Below are 23,659 nucleotides of genomic sequence, written 5' to 3' on the forward strand. Positions count from 1 at the left end.
CAAGATGGCGGCGCGGGGCGGGCGCTGCCGGGGAACCGGGTCATGGCCGCGCCGGAAGCGCCGGGAGGCGGCCGGGCCGGCGGGAGCGAGCCCGGGACGCGGCCGCTGCGAGCGGGGCCCGGCCAGGCGGCGGCGGCGGCTGCGGCAGGACCGTGCGGCCGCCGCCATGTCGCGCTGCGGAGAGGTGAGTCCGGGCTCATGGGGCTCAGCTCGCCCCGCGCTTCCCCTCCGCAGCGGCCCCTCGGGGCGCCGGTAACGGCGGCTGCGGCGGGGCTGCGGGAGCCCGGAGCCCTCAGGGCGGGAGCCGGGCTCGGGGGCACGGAGGGCGCCGGGATCGCCCTCGCCGGGTGTGTCCGGGGGGCTCACGGGGCTGTGAGGCGGAGCAGCCCCGCTGCCCTCGGCAGGGAGCTGCCCTGGCGTTAGTGCCGGTTTGGGCTCTGGGTTCGCCGTTAAGGTGTGAGAGTGTTGCACAAGAGCTGGCGGTGATGTTGGGCTGCAGTGTTGGTGTGTGTCTGTATGTGTAAACAGATATATATAGCCGTATCTGTATGTATATATGCATGGTTATGTAACTCTAAAGGTTATTGAAACGGGTGGCGCTTGGAGGAAGGATGTAGAAAGAGATCGCTGTGTTATATTTAGGAAAAGATCATGGACAGTCGCTTTTCCAGTTGCAAAGTAAGTAGAATGAATGGAAATGTTCACCAATGGTGAAAGATCAAGTGAAAGTACCATGATTTCATGTGAAGTTTTGCCCTACCTCCATATTCTCCATTTCTTTTTCCTCTTTTTCTTTTCCACCAGGAGGTCGTAAGTGAGGAGAGTGAGGAGGAAAGCAATGGTGTCAACTTGATGGAGTTCTCAGATGAGATCCTTCTGCACATCCTCAGCTATGTCCCTTGCACAGACCTGGTCCTCAATGTCAGGAGAACCTGCAGGAAACTTGCAACACTTTGCCTTGACAAGAGTCTAACACATACAGTCCTGCTTCAGAAGGATTATAAGGTGGGGAGACTAGCTTGCTTCTTCTGTTAGCTGTCAAGACAAATCTCACTTCTGTAAAACAATGCCAAGAAGTAGAACTTTCCAATGTGTATGCATAAATAGACTGCTCCTGAACTGTGAAATCAAATACACAGTAAGCTGTTTCATAGAAGCATTTATTTTCCAGTATGCTTTGTTAGAATAGTCCTGTGCTCTGTTAGTTATATAAAATACTGTCAGTGAAAAAATTAACTTCTCCATATTTCTGGAAGCTAAAATGAAAGTAAACATGACCTTAAAGTTACCATTTTCCCAAAATATGTTTTCCGTGTTGTTGTGCAAAAAAAATCTTGTGCATGTTGCTGTCAGGCTTGCAATCAGCAAAGCCAGAAGTTGTGTGCATGTTAAAACAAAAATAAAGCTTGGGAAGGAAGGGTGATATATTCAATGAGAACTGTATCAGCCAGTGCAGGCAGGGGAAAGTCCCCTATGCTCGTTTCCAAAAGAGGAAACTGAATGAAGAAGAATGGAAACATTCCTCTTTCAATTAGTGTTTCTGCACATAGCCAGTTCTGCTGAAATAGCTTTGCTGATGGAAAACTGAGGTGGTTTTCCCTTCCACTCTCAGCTGCTGAGCAGCTTCTACTGTTAGGATTACACTTCCTTTTGCTTCTAATGCAGAGCTGCAGAACTGCAGAAGCAAAAGGAAGTGTAATCTGAAGAGTCCAAAGCATGGCAGACTGAGGTGCCAGCAGTGTGGTAATTCTTAGGTTGTGCTGCCATCCCCAAACCTTTGGATGAGCCACATAATCCAAGTACCAGCCTCTCTTATCCCCACCTCCAGCTGGGAAACTGAGTCAGTGCCCAGTTCTGCCGTATCCCTCACTGAATGTGCTTTTGTTTGGGTGCAGGTGAACAAAGACAAAGTGAAGCAGCTGATGAGGGACATTGGAAGGGAGATCTACCAGCTGAACATGGCCGGGTGCTACTGGCTGCCCAGCTCCACCATCGACCACGTAACATGGTGCAAGAACCTGGTGAAGCTGAACCTGTCGGGGTGCCACGTCACCTCGCTGCGGCTCTCCAAGATGCTCTCCTCGCTGCAGCACCTGCGCTCCCTGGCCATCGACGTGAACCCGGGCTTTGATGCCAGCCAGCTGAGCAGTGAGTGCAAAGCCACCCTGAGCCGCGTCTCGGAGCTGAAGCAAACCCTCTACACACCCTCCTACGGGGTGGTGCCGTGCTGCACCAGCCTTGAGAAACTGCTGCTCTACTTTGAGATCCTCGATCGCTCCCGGGAGGGGTTCATGCTCTCTGGGCAGCTGATGGTGGGCGAGAGCAACGTGCCCCATTACCAGAACCTGCGCATCTTCTACGCCAGGCTGGCTCCTGGCTATGTCAATCAGGAGGTGGTGAGGCTGTACTTGGCAGTGCTGAGTGATCGGACGCCTGAGAACCTCCACGCCTTCCTCATCTCTGCCCCCGGCAGCTTTGCAGAGACGGGAGCCACCAAAAACCTCCTGGACTCCATGGCCCGAAATGTTCGTCTGGATGCTTTACAACTGCCCAAAGCCTGGATTAACGGCTCTGGGCTCCTGCAACACTTGAAGTTCAACAACCCTTTCTACTTCAGCTTTAGCCGATGCACCTTATCTGGTGGGCACCTGATCCAGAGGGTCATTAATGGTGGGAAGGATCTTAAAAGCCTGACCAGTTTGAACCTCAGTGGCTGCGTTCACTGCCTGGCCCCGGAGTCCTTGTTTCGGAAAGCAGAAGATGACATCGACAGCAGCATTTTGGAAAGCCTGGTAGTGTCTTGCTGCAACCTGAGACACCTGAACCTCTCTGCAGCTCACCATCACAGCTCTGAAAGCATAGGGAACCACCTGTGCCAGCTCCTGTCCAGGCTAAAGCACCTGCTCTCATTAGCACTACCAGTTTGCTCCATCACAGATGTTGGTGCAAGCGTGGAGAAGCCTCCCAGCACACCTAACTTAGTGCCCCAAACATTTGGAAGGAAAGTTCGGATTGGGGTACAGACATATCCAAGGAACTTGGGGGACCAGACAAATCAGAAGATCGAGTCCTCAGTGTTTTGGGCTCTGATGGGAAGCCTCAGATTTTTGGAAACCTTGGAGATAATTGGGTCCAGTTTCTCCTCTGCCATGCCCCGCAACGAGCCAGCAATTCGGAACTCGTTGCCTCCCTGTGTCCGGGCACAGAGCGTGGGGGATTCAGAGGTGGCTGCCATTAGCCAATTGACTTACCTGCAGAGCCTCACCTTAGCACAGCTGCCAAATATTCTCACGGGCTCTGGGCTCGTCAACATTGGGCTGCAGTGCCAGCACCTGCGGACTCTTTCCTTGGCCAACCTGGGCATGATGGGCAAGGTGGTCTATATGTCTGCTCTCATGGACATGCTGAAACACTGCAAGTGTTTGAGAGATCTCAGGTGAGGGGCTGCCCTTGAACATCTCCCATTTTGTTTGTGGATCTCCAGAAATGCGATGTGTGGTTTATTGTGGCTACTATTAAAAGCGTTCCGGTCCAGAGTACATACAATGCCTTGAAAACCGAGTATTTTCCTTCCTGACTTGTGGAGAATGGGAAGGCATTGCATGTTGTCCTTGAGGGCTCAGGATATGCCCTTTAACCAGTGTTTCAGGAGCAAAAAGTGCTGTGACTGCCTTCCTTTTAGATAAGGAAAAGTGCATGCTGCTTATTTGGGAGCTAGCAGCTTGTCAGGGCTGGTTAGACACTACGTGCCTTTGCTGTTTTTTTGGCTTTGTGTACATGCACACCTCTTAAATTTCCAGGAAGGAAGAGACTCCTACACTGTCTAGATAATGTAGAGTTTTCTTTCAAATATCTCATACCCAATGAGATTTAGAGTTTGTCCTGTTGGTGTTCCTCTCCTGATAGGATTTAAAGGATCCTACCAAGGATCTGATCTTAAAGAGTGCACAAAGAAGCTTCATGGTAGCCAAGATGTGCTGTGAAAGGAAACTGTGATGGTTTCCTTGCAGTGGTCCATATGAACACAAACATTATCACTTTAGGGAGATGTTTTTTTTTTTCCTTTTTATTTTTTCCTTTCCAAAATCAGCCTCTTTCAGTGAAACTGCAGAACCCGTCAGTCCCATTGTCCCCGTTTGTTCACCAAGCTCCAAAGTGCTGTGCAGTTGAGACAGCAAGGTCACAGTTACTGTGGCTGAAATTACTGCTCATCACCTGAGACTGGTGCTTGTGTGCCTGTCCCTGGTCCACTGCAATAGTGAGGGCAGCCAGGGGGGCTGAAACACCTTAGGAGGGTTTTCATTTTCCACCACCTCCCATTCATAATGGGGGAGGAGTGTGCTGGTCTCATCCGAGGGGTGGCAGCTGTTGGGAATTCAGTTGCTCGAGGTCTTGGGTTATCTGAATGTGTCTTTAACCTTGAGGAGAGTAAATAGCCATGGAGGAACTGAGGGCTGGGGAAGAAGGTTGGGGTGTGCAGTGCTGCTTTGCTCATCCTGGGCCCTGTAGCTTCCTGAGGCTTTGAAATGGAGGCCAAGAGTGATAGAGATGGGAGGCAGCACAGAGCCTGGAATGAAGGCTGCAACAGGGCTGTCTCCTTGTGCTGCATTTGGGTGGAAACCGTCGCTCTTCTTCCCTGAGTAAAGTCTAAGGTTTTATATTGGCTTAAGATGGTTTTAGAAATTAGCACTTCCTCCCGATAACGTAGTTTCCTTTTGCTTTGACTGATTCCCTGCTGTTCCCACCCTTTTTCCTTTCCCAGTTTTCCAGGCTGAGGAACACGTTTAAGAGGCTATTCCAAAGCAACATTGCCATCTAGCGAGTGCAGGGCGGCATTGCAGGTGTGGCTGGTGCATCCAGAGATTCACCTGGAAACCGCGGTCCTGGAGATTCTGTGCTTTTTTGTCCTAAATTTACAGTGCCTCAGTAATGATGTTGAAAAATTGAAGAGGCTGCTCGTTCTCTTGATATGAATTTTAATTTATTACCCAAAGTGTAGCTATGCTCTTAGGATCTCTTCAGGCAGTGCCACCTGACAGCAGTTGTAAGCTGAGACTGAAACAGAATTTAACAATTAACAGGATTAAGTTGCTGAGATACCCCTGCATACTACAAAGCCTGTGCAGAGATTACCCAGAGCAGGCTGGGCTGACAGCTTGTTATCACCTCATGGATTAACCTTCCTGGAGCTCTTGGCTTTCCTGACCCAATGACTGAGATTCCCAAGTGCTCTGAAGCCTGGTAGTAAATCTGCACTAAGCAGATGAACTCTCCTGCTGGCACAGGCCTCAAACAGGTTCAGCTCCTTGCAGGCTGGTTTCTGTGAGGGAGTCACCCACTTATGCTGCTGGGTAAAACACAGACCCCTTGTTGGCCAGGTATGATCACTGTCATTTCATTGTCCTCCTGGATCACCGTGATAGAGGATCCTGTCTCTCTTCCCTGAGCCAGGTGTTTAAGGTAAAGGTTGGGTTGATGATGGTTGCTCTTCCTGTGGGAGAGCAGTAGCTCTGATCCTTTGCCAGGGCTGGTTGTGGTCGCTGTGTTGGCCCCAGTTCTTCATCAGCCTGTGTGCCCTGTGTATTTTTCGTGGCAGGAAGCTGAAGATAGGTCCAGTTTGGGCAGTGTTTGTACACTGGAGCAGAAGGTCCCTAAATCCACACCACCTGCTTGGTGGATGTCAGGTACAGAAGCCAGGCTGTTTTTTAGACCAGAATGGATCTGCTGCTTCTCTTAACCACCATACTTTGTGGGAAACTTGCAAAACCAAGGTTACTCCAAGGTCACTCCCCGTGGGCGCCAGAATTCTGCATTTAGGGCTTTCCTGCCTACTTGTGCCCTTGTCCTTCAGGGCTGGAGGCACTCCTCGCTCCATTTGCCAGCCCCCCATGAATGTGCTATGTCTTTCCCTCTTGTCTGGGAGCATCCCAGGCATGAATTGCCCATTGAGTTGTTTTTGTTTATTCCTGCAGGCTGGAACAGCCCTACTTCTGTGCGGGCGCCCAGTTCTTCCAGGCACTGAGTCACTGCTCCTCTCTCCAGCGCCTTTGCATCGTCTCCCGGAGCGGGACTCTGCAGTCTGACGCAGTGATGTCATTCATGGCCAGCTGCCTTGAGGTCATCATGTGCCACATGTTTATGGGAGAGTCTCTTACCGTTTGCAAAAATCTCCAGCAGTCCATTGTCCGGAGGTGAGTGCGGGAAAGGGTGGATGTGGGATTTCTGGAGCTGTTGGAGATTTATCTCCGCTCCCTGGCTCGCCAAGGTTTATATGGCTTGGAGCTCTTGTTCCAAGGAGCTAATAGGTAATGTGTAACTGTTTGGCACACGAGCCAGCCTCTTACTTTAATAAGAGCGAATCAGTGAAATATTTGAAGGTATTATATGAATTCTTGGTTCCATTCCCACCCATGTTCTCTGCAGTTCTGCTGGCCGAGTTGAAGTTCTGGATGCACAGCTCCATCATAAATCAAATGACACTTTTTGTGTAAACAAAACATCTGCCGACATTTAAGTACTGAGAGGTTTGACCTTGAAGCTTTCCTCCTTTCCCACAAGTGACTAAGATAATTCTCTGTCCTCTAATCACTTGTAAATGTCACTTACTGATAATCCCCTGGCAGCGCAATTCAAAGCCTTTAAAGGGTTGTTGTGAAGGGTTTTTTCTTCGGAGGGTGCTTGGGGGGGGGGGAATCGGTACAAACTGCCTTTGCACGTTTGGCAGTTCTTAAATGCATTTTGCTTGGCCCCTTGCAGCGTTCTGAGGCTCACGTGGTGGGAAACGTTTGTGTGTGAGCCGTGAACTGCATTTGAAAAGAGAGCTTTTAATTACGCTTGGAATTTGGAAATCTTCTAATAATGGCAGTCATCTTACAAAATATTTCCCATGCAGCAGACTTTCCATTATTATCTTTTCTTTTTTTTTTTTTTTTCCTATGAGGCTATTTCCCCACCTACAGCCTGTTTTCTTTGTCACCTACTGTTGCTGTGCCCTGTTAAGCTCTAATAAAAATTTCAAATCACACGGCGTTATTAGTGCATCCTAAAGGGTGCTCCTCCCCCCGAGCCTTCCTCCAGCTTCAAACTAACTTATTACACTTGGCTTGTTTCCGTGGATCAAATCCAGGGAAGGCTGTGACTATATTAGCTCCCTACCAAACTGCTCCTGAGATTGCTGCTGCCTCTGAAAGCCTCTGTGTCCTTCTGGCATGGGGATTGTTGGAAACATCTGAGTAAATTCCTTGTGATGTGACAAGGATTCTTTGAGTTTGTTTTACACAGGGCTTCATATCTGTAAAAACATTACTGGGTTGGTTTCAGTTGTGCTTTGGGGATCCTTGGAAAGAACCAGAAATCTGCGGTTCCCATTTTTTTATTTTCCCTCTCTTCTGAGGTGCCGTTGCAGCGCTGCCCAAAATTTTAATGTCCACTTACTGAGCAGAAATAGACCATTCTGCAGTCTTTTCTCCCTCTTTTTCTCTGTCATGGACTGATTCTCACTACATTCTCTACCTCTTTATAATCTAAACCCTGGGAACTTTCTAAAGAGCAGCTGATGCCTGGTGGAAATGTTAAAAACTATTTTTATATTTAGCTACAGTTCTGGCTGTCAAGCTTATTTTCTTCTTTTGTATTTTATTAATAGAGACACTTGTATGAAAACAGGGTTTTTTGAAGGTGGGTTTTGGTTTGTTTTTTTTTTTTTTGACTGAAGAGAGCATCTGCTCCTTCTGCAAATTCTACACCTGAAGTCATAATCCTCTGTGACATTGTAATTGGTGGCTCTGGAAACGATTTTGATGTCATGTAAGATTATGACTTCAGGAGGAGGATAAGCAGTGGGAGCAGATGCTCTCCTAAGCAACCAAGATCCCGTTCTCATGCAACTGTCTCTAGTAATCAAATGGAAGAAACAAAATACAGAAAATGATGTGTAAGCAAAGCCTGGAGTCTTCCATGAGCCATCAGCGAGTCTTTCACCACGTGACTTCTCCAGCAATTCCATTCTCATCCTTGCACAAATGTGCCTTGGGATGGAGTCAGGAATTGACTTGCTCTTGACTGCATTTTGTCTGCTACCCCAAGGCAGAGAGATGTGCAGTAAAATCTGTGTGTGAGCTTAAACCTGTGGGTATGGCTCCAATTCACACAGCATGGCTTCCTCTAAGAGTGTGCAGCTGGTGTCTCTTTAATCCAAGTTTTACACCAGGCAGCAAGTTGGAAGTTATCTGTCCTTGTGCCAGAATGAAACAAGGGGATTTATGCTTTTTTTTTTTTTTTCCATTTGTTGGGAATGTGTGTGGATGCTGCGTGTGAAACATGGGGAGTGGGTGGGAGGGAGGATGTGAGAGCAGGGACCTTGAACTTCTGTTTGCTCCCTTTCTTGAGCTGTGGCAATTGATCCATATTCTTCAGGTCCTACTGAGGGTCAGAGTTCCTGTTTTAGGGCTGTGGTGAAGGTGTTGTTTAGGATGAGAGATAGTTTTGAACAGCAAAATGGAGCCAAAGAGGGGGTTCACATTCTCCCAATGCCTCTAAAACAGAGAAGAAATGTGACTGGGAATGGGAAGGACCCAGGGCTGGCCATGCTGCAGGAGTTTGCTGCAGGAGGTAGAGCTGAGAGGGCTTGAAAATGAATATAGTGCAGGGCAGTCCTTTTTCAAGTGTGGGTGCACAGGAGGGTTTGGGTAACAGAAGAAGGCAGAGCCTCTCTGTGGAGAACAGACAGGTTTTAGCTGTGGAATTGTACTGGAAGATGGTGAATTTACAGGGTGTGGTGATGGGAGCTTGGGAATTAAATCTGCTGCATCACAGCAGTGGCTTAAAGCCTGAGCTGCTTCTCAAACTGTCCCTTTTTACTGTAAAAGGAGGTTAGTGTTATGTATTTCTGTTCCACTGGCCTGAAAAGAGAGGTTGTTCTCATGTCTCTTAGTCTTGTGACAGCTTTGAACCAGACCCTGTGTCGTCCAGCTTTCTGGTGAGCAGCTTCTGCTTGAAGTTTGCTGCTATTTGGGACAAACTAATTCGTGTATTCGAGTCATTAAAAGCCTCTGATTCAGTTCTGGCTCTTTTGCAATGAAACACAATAAGCAGAGCAGGGCTCATCTGGAGCCTCATCAGCAAACAGGAGGCTTGCAAGGGCAAGGTCTCCTCTGAGCTGTAGAGAAGACTGTAAAGATTGTTTCCCTCTGGGCAGATAAATCATTGCAGTGTTTTTCTTTTTTCTTTTTCCTTCAGTGTGGATGGGAGGGGGGAGCTCCTTTATGGTTCAGGGAGATGCTCTGCACATAAGAAGGGCGTAGTGGTTACAGTGGGAGACGTGGCTCGAGTGATCCAGGTCCACTTCCCTGATCTTCCTCAGGTTTCACATGTGACGTTGGTCTAGTCTCAGTTTCTGTGTAAATTGACATTTTTTCCCCCCATCACATGGTGCTCAGCTGCTGCCACACTTCAGATAGCAGCAGATCCAATGAACACAATGTTTTCCATTTTATGCTTGGACCCGAACTTTGCTGGAGTGCTCAGCTCCAAGCACGTGTTATCCCTGTTTAAATAACTCTTCTGTTCAAACCACTGCAGCACTAACTCCACATACCCTAAAATACCACAATTTGAGGCCCTGTGGTTGGAGGTTCAGGTGTGACCCCAGACTTGCTGCTGTGCCAAAACTTCTTTGCAGAAAAGGTAAATTTGCTTTGCCATTTTGGGCTGAGCCGCCACGCTGGGATTGTTTCTAAATCCCTGCACAGACCCGTGTGTCCAAAGGCAGTTCCAAGCCTCCCAGGAGCTTTCCCGATCTTTTCCACAGCGTTATTTTGTGGAAGAGTCAGTAGATGGAGCTGTGACCCATGGAAGGTCCCACCATTTACCAACGGGCTGCATGCTAAATAATCGGTATTTATATGCCGGTATGTCTCTGCCCCAAAAATCCTGCGGGCAAGGAATTTGGATGACTTCAGGCTTGCACAGCTACATGGGGTTAGCAGGCACTTCACAAATGTGCAGGAGAAGTTGCTTTCCTGGTGCTTTCCTTGCTCTCAGAAAACAGGCTGGAAGAGGGGTGGGAAATGCTTCAGCAAATATCCCCTTGGCTTCAAGGACAGATTTTTATTTTCCACTGTGTGCCTTTAGAATTTTGTCGGTTTTAGCTGAAGTGTTTAGATAGCTCCTGTCATTGTAGTGATTTCAAGGACTCTACAACACCAGACAATACAAGCCAGTGAAAAGTCCTTGGAAAAACACCTTGGAAAAAGATCAAGAAAGCTACAATAAAATAAAAACAAACAAACAAATTTTGAAAAACCCCAAAGCAAAACACAAAACCTCTAAGAACACGACATCATTAGGGATTCTTCATAAAGAAGGGGGAAAGTGTCAAGGCGTAGAGCTGAGCTGTGGTTTATAGAAATGAATCCAAGGGGAAAACTGTGGTGCAGCTGGAGTGTGTTTTGGGGTGCCCATCCAACACCCCAAAACACACAGTATTTTTTGGTTTTTTCCTGTCTTTCCATAACTCCCTGGCAGGAGGTGCAGCCAGGGGGATGCTGGGCTCTGCTGTCAGGGAACGGGGGACAGGACAAGAGGAAATGGCCTCAAGGTGTGCCAGGGAAGGTTTAGGTTGGATACTAGGGACAATTCCTTCACCAAAAGGGTTCTCAAGGCCTGGAAAAAGCTGCCCAGGGCAGTGATGGAATCTCCATCCCTGGAGGGATTTAAGAGCCATGGGGATGTGGCACCTGGGGATGGGTTCAGTGGTGGCCATGGTAGTGCTGGGGGAATGGTTGGGCTTGGTCTTAGGGGGCTTTTCCACCCTAAACAATTCTGTGGTTCTGTGACTCAGGTCACTCTTGGGTTAACCAGTGCTGGAAAGTGCAGAGAATTTTTTCTCATTTAGGACAATTTCACTGTCCTGAGGATCCAAACTCAGAGGAAGAGAAACACAAACCTACCCAGCCTTATGCCTGTGTCAGGTACGAGCACTGCTTGGTTTGAAGTGACTTTCATGATAAGATTCCTGCCACTTTCTAGGAAGACCTTTCAGCTTAAATTAGATCTTCTTGTTCAGTCTTCTGTAGCATTACCTACATTTCCCTGTGCTTGTTATTGTCCTTTTTTAGTGTGAAACTCTTGGCTGGATCTTCCCTTTTTCTTAAACTGCTGATTCCAGTGGCGCTGTGTGGCTGTGAGCTTGCTGAAAGGATGAGGCAGCCTCCTGGGATTCAGTTGCAGAAACAGGGCTTCCAGGTGGGAGCACAGGGCTGAAATGGAGTATTGGAAAGTGCTGAGTGAGCCAGTCCCTCTCGTGGCATTTAGCACAGGGCTGAGTTATCACAGATGAGTTTTTGCTCACCTCAGGGCTAAGCATTCCCCCTTGCCCTGGATATCCCTGCAGCATTCTGCTCCCCTGGATTCTCATTGTGGTCTCAGGCTCATAAAATCCCATTTGCGGATCCCTTTTACTGTTAGAGGGGTTGGAGGGGGCTCTAGGGGCAGTAGGTGGTTGCAAGATCATCTTTGAATTCAGCCAATCCTGTGCTGCCCACCCGACTGCTGCAGTCCTACTGCCACTGCAAAAAGCTGCTGTGAGCACCTAGGGCTTATTCAAGATTTTCAGGCTGGTTTTGCATCCCTTCAGCACCTTCTCTTCCTTCTGACCTTGAAGAAGTGCCTGTTTGCTGCTGGCTTTCCTGGTCCCAGAGCTGCAGGCGGTGGCTGCTGATCCCACCCTGCCAGCCCCAGTGTGCAGATGGCTCCAGCCCTGCACAAGTGGGATTGCAGAGGACTTAATGTATCACCAGGCTGGTGTAGTGAATCATTAGCATCCTGCTCAAGCTTTCATTGTCTGTTTCATTTCCTGCTCTTGGAAACCCCTGAATCATTCTGTCACAGACTGAATAACAAACTGCATCCTTGTCAGATTGCGTTGCCCAAGGATTCCTTGGCGGGCTTGGCGAAGGTTGAGTGCATGAGGTGTGGCCCAGACACCTTTGCTTCTACCAGGGATGTTGTTTATGGGTGGGTTTAAATACTTTACAAGCCAGCAGGGCTTGTGGGACCATCCCCAGTTTGCCATATTAATCTGTCTTCTTTTGGGGGTACTCACAAACCCCCTTCTTTAAATGCATTCCTGTGGCTGACCCAAATGCCTCGTTCTAACTGCCAGCTCCTCGTGTTTTGAAAGGAATTCAGTTCTGAAACCTTCCTCAGCGGGCAGATTGGTTTGTGCATGAAATAACTTTCAAGGATTGTCCTCTCTCTCTTGGCTGAGAAATAATATTGGAATAGCACTGTCGTGCTTTCTCTTCATGAGGGTGTAAAAGCCTGAACGGAAGCATTAACTGCAGCTTTAAAGCATTTCCATAGTAAAATAAATCTAATTGAGCAGTTATTGCAGTAGCTTTTTAATTTGTGGAAGAGATTAGGAAATAACTTTCAGCTTGCTCTGGCAGAGCACTCCCCTAGGACGTGTCCTGGGCGCTCTGGCATCGCTCTTTGGGTTCCTATTTCCCTCCCCCTCTAATTGTCCGGTCACATTTGAGTGATGCAGAGTTCAGCTGGCAAAATAACATAGGAACCTCAGTCTGCAGGCGTGTTTGATACAAACCTCAGCTCACAGGAGAAGCAGCAGAGTGCCATTCATGCCTTACAGGGAAACCACAGCAGAGAGATGTAATTTGCCTCGGCTCGGGATGACTCTGATGTGTTATTGCTCCTTCCCTGTGGCTCAGCACAGTGGCAAATGAAGAAGCTGCATTCAGGATAATGGGAGAGTTGGCAGTGATGTGTGTGAGTGATTTCCAGAGTCCCATCTACACCCCTTGGTCTCAGGTTGGAGGCTGCAGGGATGGGACTTAAGTGTGGAAAAATCAGCAGCTGTGGGAGAATTTTGGTTTGTCTACACAGACATGAAGGGATGGAAGATACTCCTAAAGGAAAATGCTTTATAGCAAAAATATCTCATTGTGTGGAGTTAAGAGCAACCAGAGGAATCTGAACATCTTTCCTTGGGAACTTTTCAAGTCCATTTCTGAGGTTTGGAAATAAAGTCTGCTTAGCACTGGCACTCTGGCAGGGCTGGAAGGGAGGATGGCACTAGAGAATGGATCTGCTTTAGAGTCAGTGTGTGGAGGGTTTGGACCCCCCTGAGAGGCTTCTGGGGAATGAGTGGGAGGCAAAGGCTCTCCCTGCTCCCAGGAGAAGGGTCCTGGGAGAATCCCACCTACAGTTTCTTTGGTGAGGCCAAATCCTCTTTGGAAGATGCTCCTGCAGAAGCTTCTTTGGCAGTCACTGTAGGCAAGGAGGGATTTTCAGCTCCTTGGTACTGAGGTCAGGGCACGGCCAGTGGAAAAAATGTTGAGTGTTTGCCTGGCCTTCCCTGGGAAGATGAGAAAAGTGTGAGTGTGTGTGTTGGGTCATGCTGCTGCCAGCTGCTCCAGCTTGCCCTGGCACTTCCTCCATTCCACCGTGCCATGCTGCAGGAAGGGAGTTTCCAGGCTGGCTCAGGTGTGCTGGCTGAAGCTTTCAGGACAGATGCCACACTTGAACTTGGAGGTGTGAGCAAGTCTTCCAGTAAAAACAGGCTGTGCCTGGCAGAGGATTAGCAGGGCTTTGTGCATGTCGGTGAGAAAGCTGCATACGGGGCAGAAAGTGAGTTGGTGTGAAACTTCTGCTCTTGAGAAACTTGTGGCTCTCCAAAAGCAGCTCACCAGCCTGTAGGGAAGGTCAGACCAGAGGGGGGAGAAGGTGTGTGACTGCAGCAGAGACTGGTTTGCATTTGTGAGAGTTGTGCCAACCAGAGTCCACATCTGCTCTGTTCCCCCAAATCAAACTTCTCCTCATTTCCTTCCTTCCTTCCTCTCCTTCTCTAGAGCTTCTTTTTCCATAAGCTCAGCTTGGTTTGTGGAGGTCAGAGATCTGCCCTTGATCCATTCCTGATACTCTGTATTCCCTCACTTCATCTGCTGTGTGCTGCTTTTGTTGGCAGTGTTTAATTATCCCTCCTTGTGTCCTGCTTGCCAGCCTCTGGGAAGTGGGATGTGCTGAAATGTCTCATTTGGCTTAGGACTTTCCTTGGGTTTCTGTGGAGATCTCAAGGGGGAGAACATTCTTCAGCCCCAAATGCTGCCTTATCCTTTGCCTACAAGTAAAGGAGGTTTGAGCAGCACCTAATGCAGAGAGCTGTCACATCCAGGGTCTGTGGTGCAGGGGGCTGGGTGTGATCCATCTTTCCAGGCTGGCTGGGGAGATTCCCCGTGCCTTTGGGCCACCCTTTGGATCTATCAGCAGGTGGAATCTCCTGGGGACTCACTGTCCTCTCTGGAGAGGCATGTCAATGTTTGCCAGGAGATAACTGCATTCCAGGGAGGGTCTCTTTTGTCTTGCTAAAATCGAGGAAATCTGATCAAAGTGCAGCCTTGCTTTAGACTTTTTTCTCTTTCTTTTTGACTTTGTCCCTGACCTACATATTGGATCCTGCCACAGTGGTTGGAAGTAATTGAGAGTGTAGTGTTAGGCTATTTACCAAGCTGTTCACTTGAAAATAACCTTACTGAGTCCAGTCCACACCTGTTCTGGGAGAATTCTGGAGACAAATAGCAAAGCATCATTAACCCTTTCATCCACACACAACCAGTTCAAGATCTAGGAGCAGAGAGACGCTGATGCCAGGAGGAGTTTGTGACACAGGGTGTGCTGCATCATTTGTTTCCCAGCTCTGTGGATGATTCCAGCCAGCTGCTGAGGCCAGGTCTGCTCTGTGTCCACATCCACGTGAGGACACTTCAGAAACCTCCTTGTGGAGATTCCTGCTGGGTGGTGCTTGGTTTGGTGTTGATTCTGCTGGACCAGAGGTTATGCTGGAAAATATACATGGGGGGGGAGGGAGGTGTTTTCTTTGTTATCCCAGTGGTTGTTTCTGATTAAAGGATCTGTTTTGAAGGGGCTGCTAGTCAGTTGCATAGAAAACTTGCTTTCATTTAATTAATCATGATGAGTTTAGTCTGGAGGTTTTGTAGGAGAGAGCAGGCAAGCATATCCTTGGCTTTTTTCCCTTGGAAAAAAAAACCCAAAAAAACAAACCCAAACCAAAAAAAACAGGGCTTCATGTCTGAAACTGCAACTCTTTTGTCTCCCTGGGTCAACATCCTTCTCTGTCCTTCGGGTTTTAATTTTACAAGCCCTGCGTTTGCAGAGGTGGATGGAGTTTGAAGTCCATCCAGGTGTGGAATGAGGAAAGAACCCTCAAGAAGATTACAGGAGCTGTTCTGCAACTCATTAACTCACTCTCTTCCCCTTCTTGTTATCTCCTCCCCATGCCTGGGGCCTTTCGAAGTAGTGCTCTAAGTGCCTCTCACTTAATCTAGCCCACCTGGACAGGTGTATGAAGAAAGGAATTGCCTTCCGGGGGAGGACTAAAGGAGCAGAGATTGCAGAGGGAGGCTGCTTTTGGGAACTGCTAATCCCAGTTTAACATTATGACAGCTGCTCGTTAAAATCGGGGTGTTTTTTAACAGGCAGTTAAAGGAGAGGCTTTGCACGCACATTTAACTGAGAATAATAGTGAACCATGTGCATTTGATTTTTTTTTTCCTTAAATCACGCAAATTGTACATGGAAAGAATTCTCTGGCGTCAACTTGCTGGGGTATGGAATTTACAAGGTTTGCAGTAACATACAGTTTCCTGTTGAGGGGGGGGAGAAAATCACAAAGCTTTCATTTTTTTCTCTTATTTTAAGATCAAGTTCAAACCCCTGGTATAAACCCAGCCTCTTGAGGAGGGACACTTAACTGCGTTGGGGTTTTTCACTTGTCTCGGTGGCAGTTCATCACGTAAACTTGTCTGGGTTCTTGTTTTTATAGCTACATGTAAAGGCTGCTTATAAACTACAATTTTGTACATGGTGAGAAGGCAGCACTCAGGTCCAATTTGGGAAAGTCTGTATACAAAGAAGGAAGCAGTTTCTTTCCCTTGGGGAGATGGCAGTTTCTTCCTTTGCTGGACTTCAGTAAACTCGGTCCATTAACATGATTTTCTCTGCAGGACTGTGGTGTTGGATAAGAAACACGAAGAGCTGAGGCAGAGCAGGGACTATCAAAGAGACATTTGGCTGTATTTTATGTGATTTCACTGCAGACTTTACCAGCTGCCTCCCAGATCAGCAGTTATTTGCTGGTTGATTTCTTGAGGGCAGTGCTGTGGAAGTAAGAAGCTGCACAGCTCTGACACAAGTCCCCAGATCTACTCAGGGAGCCGTGTCCTTTTCTGCCAGCCCTTAGGCATGAGGCATGAAGGGCAGGTCTGTGATGCAGAGAGATAGAAAATTGCCCCAGGTAGTTCTGTTGCTGGAAATTCTTATTCCTGCAGCTACTTAGGTTCAGGCAAATTAATTCAACCCACCAAGGCTGAGCAGCTAGCCTGGGAATGGAAGTTTCTCTGCTGTGTTTTTGGCAGCTCTACTCCAAATCGTTTGTGGATGGGAATGTCCTTTCTGTCTCCCAGGAGATGCCAGTCTCTCGTGGTGCTTTCTTCAGCTGGCTGCATTGCTGCCTGGGATTTTCATGTCTGTTTCCAGCAGCTGGATCTCCAACCTTTCCTCAGTGTTTGACAGAAACCTGGCCATTTCAGAGCTAGAGATGAGCTGGGAATCTTCCAGGCACGCACCTGTCTAAGTTTGTCGAGCAGAGAGCTTCTCTTTGGGCCCAGCACAGCTTGGTCCAGCCTCCAGGGACCGGTGCTGCCAGTGTGGCTCTGCCTCCTTGTGAGTGACAATGAACCGGTCCTCGTCACCCCCTTCAGAGGAAACACCTTGGTGGCACAGGACTAAGAGTCACTGATCTTTTTCATCTTAAGGTGTAGCTCTTAAGGGTAATTATGCCACAGTTTTACCCCCCCAGCTTTAAAAGACTGAGCTCTTGTTACACTGCACTGCTAACACCGTTTCTCTTCCTCACAGGTTGCTGTCATGTAAAGTACTTGCTGGTGGGCACTTGGGCTTTTTCTGTACGGTTCTTTCTGCGTTGTATAATGGCTTTAACTTGTGCAAATCTCTTCCTTTGCTCTGCAGCCTGGATTGAAAAGGAGGCTGCAGTGTGTGAGTGTGAGCACACTTAAATGCTTATCTGCACATCTGAGCTTTCTAAACTTGCCTATGCTCTAATTGCAGAGTGTAGACTCTGCATGCAGAACAACCCAGCCTGAAGTGATAATCCCAGGCTCAGCCCCGAGGGAATGCCTGACATTGCTCTGGCCTGATTTTCCTAATGGCTCTGCAACTTGCCTCTGGTTTGCAGGTGGTGTAAATTGTTATCGCTGAGCACCTTGCCCAGCTTGGGCAGAGCTCTTGGGATCTCTGATCCTCTAAGAATACCTACCCGTCTTCATTTATTTTTTATTAATTTTTTTTTTAAACTTCTTCCTCGCTCCCGATTTTAGGTGCAATTTGGGCTTGTGGCAGCTTAGCAGACTCACTGCAAAGGGGTGCAAACCCAGCCTGAGCTCCTTGCTGACACAGAGAGGGAAGAGTGGGAGACCTGGAGCTCCAGCTGCCCCTCCTGCCTCCTCCTTCCTTGCCCCCATCCTGCATGATCGATGCCCAGGCCATCCCCTTCCCTTGCACTGCAGAACTGGTATTTTTCCTTGGCTAATCACCTGTGTCTGATTTAGTTTCCAGGCAGAGCGCCCTGCATTAAACGTCGTCATTTTCCCTCTGCTTCACGAGGACTTGACAGAGGTCATCAGAGATGTCCCCATGAGGCACTTGGATGAAATTACCTTGTTTAAAAGCAGAGTGGCTGAGGAACCTCCCAATTTGTGGTGGTGACTGCCACAGCATGGAAAGGACAAGTCAGTGTGAACCCATGGAGCAGCTTCTTGTTGGCCTGGATTTCCCATCCTTGACTCCTGGCCACCTCACTGGATGCTGTACAATCACTTCAACCAGGTGCAACTGCAAAATAAAAAAAGCTGGTTCTTTACAGTGGGGAAACATCTATTGGATATTGCTTGCATCTGAAAATCCTGTCTCAAAGGCTTGTGGAATCTGATGAGTATTTCCTTGCGGTTAATATGAATTGTTTTTGTTATTTTACTGAAGTTAAAGGTAAGAGAAACTGACTTAACAATGCTCTTTCCCCTGTGTCCCCTGGTGTCTGTCCCAAGGGCCCCTGTGTACGTTGGCAGTGTGCTTTGTGGTTTTGGTGGAAATCATTCTTTGCTTCAGTCTGTTTTTGGCAAATTAGAAAGCCTAGGCCAGCTCAGAGGCACAAAAATGTGTTGCTCAATTGAAGTGCATCACATCTTTTCTGTGTTACAAATAGGCATTTGTAGTCACACACGTGCAGTCACAGATATTTAAAGATTTGGGGTTTTTTTTGTCTGAGAAGTACCACAAGGACTCTTTATTTTTTAATAACAAATTAAGGTCATTAACACCTTGACCATGGTGTGTTCCTGCTGGTGCTGTTTCCATTGGTCTGGTGGAAGAAGTTCTCAGCTCTTCTGGAAATCCTTGTCCTAGGGTAGATGGTGCCTACAGTGAATAAGTTGAGGCTCAGATCTGATTTATATGCAGTCTGTCTTGCAGTGTAGATGGGAATGTAGTGTTCCAGTTCTGTCCTTATATCCCATGCCTTGGGCTCATGCTAATTTTAGAGATGTTATGAAGTATTTTCACAGTGTGATTTCAGTCAGCTTCTCTGCTCCACAGAACTTCCTCAGGCATCAGTAGTGGTCTGGATCACTTTCATATTGCCTTATTTACTGAGCACTTTTAAAAGCATCAGACAGCTGTACCAAAAGCCAAGTTACAAATTCCTGGAGCTACAAGTCTGGGTGGCAGAATTTTCCTTGGTAGCATCCCAGGTCTGTCTTCTGCAAAGCAGCTGCTGACCAGAGCTGTCTGACTTCACCCAAATCCCGAATGTGTTGAGCTCTGCTCTTCTGGGGAGGCCCAGAGTCGTCCAAAGATGATGTGCCCATCTCCTTGTCAGCATTTCCTACTCCAGATGCCCTCTCCCAAACGCTCTTCTGCCCTCAGTGTCCAGAGGGAGCCTGGTCTGATGGGATAGATTTGAGAACAAAATGCATCTCCCAGCCTTGGAGGACTTTCTGTCCTTGCTTTCCAATCAGCCACGTGTGAGCCTGCCTGGAATTGTGTCCCACAGGTGTAAATCTTGGGCCAGGCCGTGACAACCCTTGTGCTCAGAGAGGTTACAGTAAAGAGCAGGTGAGTGTCAGGCTCTGCTAGCACAGGTCTGTGCTTTGCTGAGACCAACCCTGGTGGTTTGCTGTCTTTCCTGAGGCTCTCATCCTTCCCCTCTGAGGACAGGGAGCCAGCACAGCCTCTGGAGTGCAGCTGGCAGCAGGAATGTGAGGCCAGCTCCCCTGGGAATGCTGCAGCTGAGCTGGGAGCGCTTCTGAGCGTCGGAGGCTCTGCCTCAGCTTCACCTCCATGCAGCTGAGTGTGAGGAGCTGCTGCCCTGCTTCTGCCACTGTTCTCCCTCCCACTCTCCCCCCTGAGGTCGTTCTTTCTACCTCTTGTCACATTACTCACCTGTTTGAATCCCCGTTTTCTCCCTCTCTTCAGCACATCAGATGTGCTTTTTGGCAGGAGCACGAGCTGCTGCTCTGCCCCAGCTCAGGCCACTTCAGCTCTGCCTGGTTTCTGTCCGTGTTTTTTTCCTGGGATAACTAGCAGGACTGGGCAGAGGCTGTTTGCAAAGCTGCTTTCTCCTCCTTGTTGGAAGCACTGGCAGAGTTGCTTTGTCCTGCTTGTGCCGCTGGCCTCAGGGCAGAGGGAAGGTGGAGGGTGTGGCAGGAGCTCTCTGGTGCCTTAGGGAACCTGTTCAGTCCTGTGAAGGAATCCTGATGTTTGGTTGAGTGAGGCCATCCCCAGCCTCAGCGGGGATTTCCCCTGCACAAACAGCTGTGGTGGCATCAGCAGGGGCCTGGCAGTGCTGCCAGCTCACCTCTTCCTGTTCCTCTGGAAAAGCTGGGCTGGGGGACAGTGCTGTGCAGAAAGCAGCTGCTGCTCGATTCTGGGGGGAAACCTCTGCTCCTGGGCTTGCAATCACCTGATGGAACGTGCTGTGCACTTGGCTTGGCACATCCATATCCACCTGCCTGCTGTGCTGCTGGATGGGGGCAGCAGCCAGGGATGTCTGATAGTGCTGTTGTTCTCTTGCCAGGGCTATGATGTTTGGGCATCTGTACTCATGCAAGTGGGTCACAAGTCCTGATGATGCTGCCAGTTATAAGCAGGGCTAGGAAAGGTCACCCACAGGTGATGAAGGTAGCATCCCAAATAGTAATAAAGAGCTAAAATCTCCTTCTACCCCCAGCTCCCCAACTCCGGGCCAGTGCTTGATATCTCTACTACAAATCCTCTTATGGAGAGTGAGAATTTCCGCTGCTTTTGCACTCCAGGCAGGATTCACCAGATGTTAATAATGTGCTTATTTTCTCTAAGTGCTATTTTGGCATCGGTGTTAATTACAATTTATATTCTGCAACATTTACACTGGGAAAAGAACCCACCCTAATAGTACCCAATTGGCAGAGCTGGGCTATTAAACACAGCTCCATATGTTCTGAGCAGAGCAGTGCCTGGGACTCAGAGCCCACTCAGCACTCAGGCAGGCAGCTGCAGGGGAAGAGAGGGGAGCAGAGAGAGGTCTTTTCTGCTCCTGGATTTTATTTAATATGAAATCCCCCCCTGCTTTTCTCTGTCCCCATCTCTCCAGAAATCTCCCTCCTGCTATCTTAAGGAGGTGATCTCTGAGCCTGCTGATGCTGCTGTCCATAGGCTGAAACAAATGAATTCAATTCCAGAAGGTGCCCTTCTCACAGGGAGTGCCTCTGCAGGATCCCAGTCCCTGGTGGCTTTTCCTTGCTGCTTTCCAAAGCAGACCTCCACTCTTTGGGCACTGCAGCAGAAATCTTTGCTTTGACCACCCCCAAAGTGTCCATGGTTCTGTGGGAGAAGGATGTTCTGGGGCAGTTCTGTTCTTGTGGAAAGCTCGGTGTAGATTGCTGCTCTGCTCATGTCCAAAGTCTTGTTTGGCAAAGTGGCATTTGGTTCCTGAAACTGGCAGGGTCTGGAGTGACCCTGGTGTGGGGAATTCAGAGGGGCTAAGTCATTCTGTGGGTTTTTTGGGAGTGTAGGTTAAAGGATTGCTTCCTCAGCTGTTTGCAAAGCTGATTTCATGGTCTCTTTAGGAAATGGTAGTGTATGCACTGCTCTGTTAGGAGAAGGGGCTGTGTGGTGACAGCCTCTCCCTTCATGAGAGCTCTGACTGTGGTCACTGCTCTGTCAGGGAGAAGATGGGAGTGCGAGGAGGCAGGGCAGGATGGAGTCATGGATCTCCCTCTGGAAGCCAGACACACATCCTGAGCTTGGGCTGTTTGCTCACCTGTGGAAGGACAGGAGGCTCCCCAGGTGCTGAACCCTCCCCTCCAGGTGAGGTGTTGCTCACAGGGCAGGCCTGGGGCTGGGGTGCACTGAGAGCAGCAGAGCCACAGCCCCCCTCACTGGGGTTGAGTTCCTATCACTGCCGCCTCCTCTGCAGGACCTGTCCCCTCACAGGGATATTCAGAACTGTGGGACAATGGGCAGGTGTGTGGGACCATCCCTGTGAGGTGCTGGGTAGTGCTGGTTTAGGACAGGGCTGTAGAAATTTGGGGCTTTCCCCCTGGTGGAGTGAACCAGTGCAGAAGGGTTGTTTCACCTGTCTAAGGGGGATGCAATTTCCTCTTGGCTGGTCTCAGCAGAGTGTCCAAAGCTGGGAGAGCAGTGCAGGAGCTGTGCTGGGTGCTGCAGAGCCCAATCTCCTTCCACTGCAGCTCTCCTGCCTCTTTGAGATGCACAGGCAGCCAGGGTACTCCAGCAGGAGAATCATTTCCATAGAAACCAATTGGGATGTTGTACAGGGAATAATGATTAATAGTGAAGGGATGTTGCCTCAGGCCCTTTTCATTTTTTAGGGGGCAGTGAGGGACAAACTGGGGCACAGGTAGGGGGACAGGGAGACTTGAAAACTAATGGAAACCATCTCTTCCATTAATTTCCAGGGCAGCTTCCCCTCTTCTCCTCCTACCCAGCCCCCCACTGCTGCTCCCAGCTTTCGTCAAATTTTCAAAATGGCTAACCTGGTTAGAAATAATCATAATAATAAAAAAGGATGGATGAGGTCTGACTACTAACATTGTTGCTGTTAGCAGCAGGATTTCAGCCATAAAACATGAAGCAAGGGAGGCATTGACCTTTCCGCTGTTTGAAATGAATGGAGACATCAATATCTATTGTTTTGTGGCATTGACCTCTGACGCTCTCAGCTCGCCCTCCCCTTTCTTTTTTTTTAATTTCCCCCTGACACTGGAGGAAAGGGGTCAGTCTGTACCATCTATTGATCCCCATCTTACTTGGTGATAGGGAAATAATTAGAATTTTAAAGATCTCTGCTGCACGCTGGTGAAATACACACACAGAGGCACAGGCTAAGCCCCCGCTTGCCATGTTGTGTTCTCCCCCCTTCCTTGCAGAGATCCAAAGCTCTGAGATCTGAAGGAAGGCAGATCAATATAGGTTTAATCATGATGGGGGTTTTATTTCAGTTTTTTAAATAGTAAAGTGTAACATTTTATGTTAATGTTGTCGGAGCCTGGCTGCCTGGTGCCTTGTTTTATTTATTCTTTTAAGTAGCCCCTTCTTTTGTGAACTTCATCTATGTACAGAGAATGTGAAATCAGGCATTGCTAATTAGCTGTATGACAATTAAGTAATGTAGCACAAAACCATTAGGACACTGGATTTGTTTTTGAAGTTTGTCCTTTGAAGTGGAAGCTGCAACTCCCTGCCCAAGGCTGCTGGGGAAAATGTTTTTCTATCAAAACTTTCTTTGAAAATAAAATGTCAGTGTAAGAGTCCCTATTTCTGTCATCTCTCCCTCTAAACAGCGGGTGGAAATTGTTTCTCCTTGTAAAAACTGCTGGCATTGATAGAAAGGGGAATTCAGGAAAGCATTAAATGGGCAGTTGGTCTCCAAACACCCTCAGTTCTGGTAGAGATATTACCAAAAATTCTTCTTTAGCTCCTTGAAAGGGAACGGTGCCACGCTAGGAGAGAAGACCCAGCTCCCAGCTCTGGAGATGGCAAAGGGAGGTGGTCCTAAAACTGGGGGTTCATCTCTGACACCCCAGGTGCCACCAGGGTGAGAGCCTGGTCACAGATCCCTGCAGGCTCCTGGGCTCGGGCTCCTCCATCGCGCGCTCGTTTGACACTTGTGTTTGCATCTGGCCCTTTGTCCTCGTGGTGAGTCCAGTTCTGAATGTGCAACTTTCATGTACGCTGGTGGCATGTAAAACTTCAAATAAAGAGTGGAACATTTGGAACCAGCTCTGCCTCCTTGCCTCCTGCTTCCCTCTCCACGTGGAGCCCAAAGCCACCCTCTGATGGGCAGTGCTTGGGCATTGCCAGGTAAGGTGTGTGTGTGTGGGCAGGGTGCGCTGGGAGCTGTGGAGTGTCACTGGGAGTGCTGGCATGAGCACTTCTGGGGTTACAGCCCTGGTCTCCTGGGTTTGGGGATGCTCTTCTGTGGTGTTTGTGGCTGTGGGCTCAGCTGAAGGAGGAGCTACTCTGTGTTTAGGAAATGATTCTCCTCTTT

At 48.7% G+C, this 23,659-nt stretch overlaps 1 protein-coding gene across 2 annotated transcripts; it reads left to right on the forward strand.

Moving 5' to 3' along the window:
- The first annotated feature begins 3 nt into the window (after positions 1 to 3).
- FBXL18 (F-box and leucine rich repeat protein 18) lies at positions 4 to 23,390 on the forward strand. 2 transcript variants are annotated; one of them, XM_054643636.2, is made up of 5 exons: positions 4 to 184; positions 805 to 1,005; positions 1,896 to 3,436; positions 5,973 to 6,191; positions 6,424 to 6,902. In XM_054643636.2, the coding sequence occupies exons 1-5, from the start codon at positions 5 to 7 to the stop codon at positions 6,512 to 6,514; spliced, it is 2,232 nt and encodes a 743-aa protein (XP_054499611.2). In that variant the 5' UTR covers position 4; the 3' UTR covers positions 6,515 to 6,902. The 2 variants fall into 2 exon arrangements, with proteins under 2 accessions (XP_054499611.2, XP_054499610.1); XM_054643635.2 differs by lacking the exon at positions 6,424 to 6,902 and adding an exon at positions 17,664 to 23,390 and having other exon boundaries at positions 7 to 184.
- Positions 23,391 to 23,659: the final 269 nt, after the last annotated feature.

This window comes from Agelaius phoeniceus, chromosome 16 (genome assembly GCF_051311805.1).
Source record: "Agelaius phoeniceus isolate bAgePho1 chromosome 16, bAgePho1.hap1, whole genome shotgun sequence".
NCBI lineage: Eukaryota > Metazoa > Chordata > Aves > Passeriformes > Icteridae > Agelaius > Agelaius phoeniceus.

What these genes read in the sequence shown, in the direction of transcription:
- FBXL18 (XM_054643636.2), top strand. Translation starts at nt 5, where the DNA reads ATGGCGGCGCGGGGCGGGCGCTGCCGGGGAACCGGGTCATGGCCGCGC. An exon ending in CCATGTCGCGCTGCGGAGAG is followed by an intron (nt 185 to 804) that starts GTGAGTCCGGGC and finishes CTTTTCCACCAG; the next exon opens with GAGGTCGTAAGTGAGGAGAG. An exon ending in TGCTTCAGAAGGATTATAAG is followed by an intron (nt 1,006 to 1,895) that starts GTGGGGAGACTA and finishes GTTTGGGTGCAG; the next exon opens with GTGAACAAAGACAAAGTGAA.